The sequence below is a fragment of the Zingiber officinale genome, chromosome 10A, assembly GCF_018446385.1.
Source record: "Zingiber officinale cultivar Zhangliang chromosome 10A, Zo_v1.1, whole genome shotgun sequence".
NCBI classification, from domain to species: domain Eukaryota; kingdom Viridiplantae; phylum Streptophyta; class Magnoliopsida; order Zingiberales; family Zingiberaceae; genus Zingiber; species Zingiber officinale.
In genome coordinates this window covers 44796515-44798808 of record NC_056004.1, presented here as the reverse complement: position 1 = coordinate 44798808, position 2294 = coordinate 44796515, and the positions used below count along the sequence as shown (strand labels likewise).

Sequence of the window (2294 nt, the reverse complement as noted above, 5' to 3'; positions counted from 1 at the left end):
TAACACACTGCAACTCGTACTTCATTTTCAATTGACAACATCTAACATATATTCTTTAGTTCTTTTCTATTGTCATACTTGTTTAATTTTTGTACTTCTTTTTAGGTTTTTTTTCTGTAAAAGTTCTCCACCTTTCCAAAGTTTTTTTTAATAGAAAAATTAAGAAATAAGAATAACTTTTTATAATTATTGTGTATGTCTATATCTTTGATTTTGTTGATCAATTACTTACATCCATGTTGATGGGTTTGGGAACGAGGGAATGAAATGATAGTAAAAGATAATATTTGGAGTGTGGGTTTGAGAATGACAATTTGGGAATGATTTCTAGATTTATGGGAATCAACAAAACCTATATAACTAGGTGGGTTTCATTTCCATTTACATTCTCATTCCACCTTACTATCAAACTCATACCCATAATTATTCCTATCATTTAATCAAACACCACCTTAGTGGAGTTCTTTGCATGAGTATATTGTCTTGTTGCACTTGATTAAATTAATGTTTCTTATTTTTACTGTACTACTTAGTTTAATTTTAAATTATTTTTAATTATTAACTCATAAAATGTATAACGTTATTAACCATTCTAGCATCGTATTCGTATTCCATACTCTAGTTCTAATTTACTCTTCTCTTCCATGTTGCTCATCTAAATTATCTAGTGGATAGAAGGCGAAACCTCCACCAGTGTCCGTGAACATAAAAAAATTGATGGTGGCGGGCGACAATGGTCGCGTTTGAGCATCGGTAGAGCGTTAAAAAGTTGATGCTGGCAGATGGCAACGGTTGAGTCGGAGCATGAAGCCAACATTTGTGAGAATCGGTGGAGCTCCAATTGGGCGAGCATGCATTAACCTAACACGCTTTTGCAAATTCTCGCTCTCATACCTGGTCTAACACCAAACACATAAAAGTAGTCAGTATGATTTTATAACATTTTCAAAGTAATCTAGGATTTATATATACATATTTTTCCTTCAGCAGAATGAAGACTTTCAATTTGCAAGCTCTGACTTACTTAACGACTAATTAACCAAAAAAAAACAAAGAATTTCTAGAAAACCATCACATTCCAGACCCCGTCAATGTTTTTATTTGAAAAAAAGGGAGAAGACCCAATCAAAGAATAGAATGGTCTCCTTGTTCCGTTTAGCCCATCCATCTCCTAACAATTATACATCGAAAGGTCTCTAAAGTCCTACAACTGTAGAAATCCTGTGCTTTTGCAGAGACAGCCAGCATGTGGCGGTGGTGGTGTGGGAGAGGAAGCGTTAGGAGCATTGTCGTCAAGGAGGGTGAGATCGGATCGGCTCTCAACCTGAGCTCATTGAAGAAATCAAAGAAGAAGAAGAAAGCAGCGAAAGAGAATCCATACTCGAGCCTAGGCCTCGATAAGTTCTCCTCGTTACTTTCTATCCTCGAGGCTCGAAGGACAGGCATCGAAGCCGAATCAGAAGATACGCCGACGACGATACTTTGGTTCAGGTTCACTGAGTCAAACGATTGCGTGCCAATCTTTAAAAACTTCAAAAACGACACCAAAGAAACTGGTCGCCGAGAAATGCCGTCGGAATCGCAGCCAGCTCCTGCCGAGCACGCCCAAGACAAAAATGTCAACGAGGTTAGTAAAGAGATGGGGATCAAGAAGGTCAAAGCATGGTCATGGAAAGATTGGGCGTCCGAGTCTCATCCGTTTTTATTGCTAGCTCTGCTCCTTCTTAGCTTGATGTTCTCAAGGGTGTTTGCTATATACTGCGCTACGATATGGTGGTATTTGGTGCCAAGAATACAAGGCAAAGATCCAAGGAGAAAATCGAGAAGGTTAATGAGAAAGAAGAGTGTAATCGTGTAAATATAGTTTTGCAGAATACATCATTATGAGTTTGATTCGGGACAAATCTCCAAGCTTAGATTGTGTGTGTGTGTGTTTTTTTTTTCCAGTTGATTTGGAGCTGATTTGTTTCTCCCCTAATCCGATGAGATTCCAATGATCTAATTGAAAAGTTGACGTTTGAGAGTTGACTTGCACCAAAAAGAAAGAAAGTGATTAAGAGAAAACAGAAGGGAAAAAAACAAGTTTCAACAGTTTATGTGGTCAATCAACTGCACCCTCTCGCGATGATCTCAAAACAATCTCTCGATCAACTCAAGGATGCAAGTAAATCCAACTAAAGGAACAAAGAAATGTCCAAAAAAAAAAAAAGTGTGTTTCATGAGTGCCATTATGAATGTGCTTTTCCTAAAATATAATATTGAACTTGAGATAGCAATAGATGAGAAGTGGACTT

General features: G+C 37.4%; 1 protein-coding gene across 1 annotated transcript; it reads left to right on the top strand.

Moving 5' to 3' along the window:
• The first annotated feature begins 1246 nt into the window (after positions 1–1246).
• On the top strand, positions 1247–1858 carry LOC122026632. The gene has a single exon (XM_042585364.1). It carries the CDS (start codon positions 1247–1249, stop codon positions 1856–1858), a length of 612 nt encoding a protein of 203 aa, XP_042441298.1.
• Positions 1859–2294: the final 436 nt, after the last annotated feature.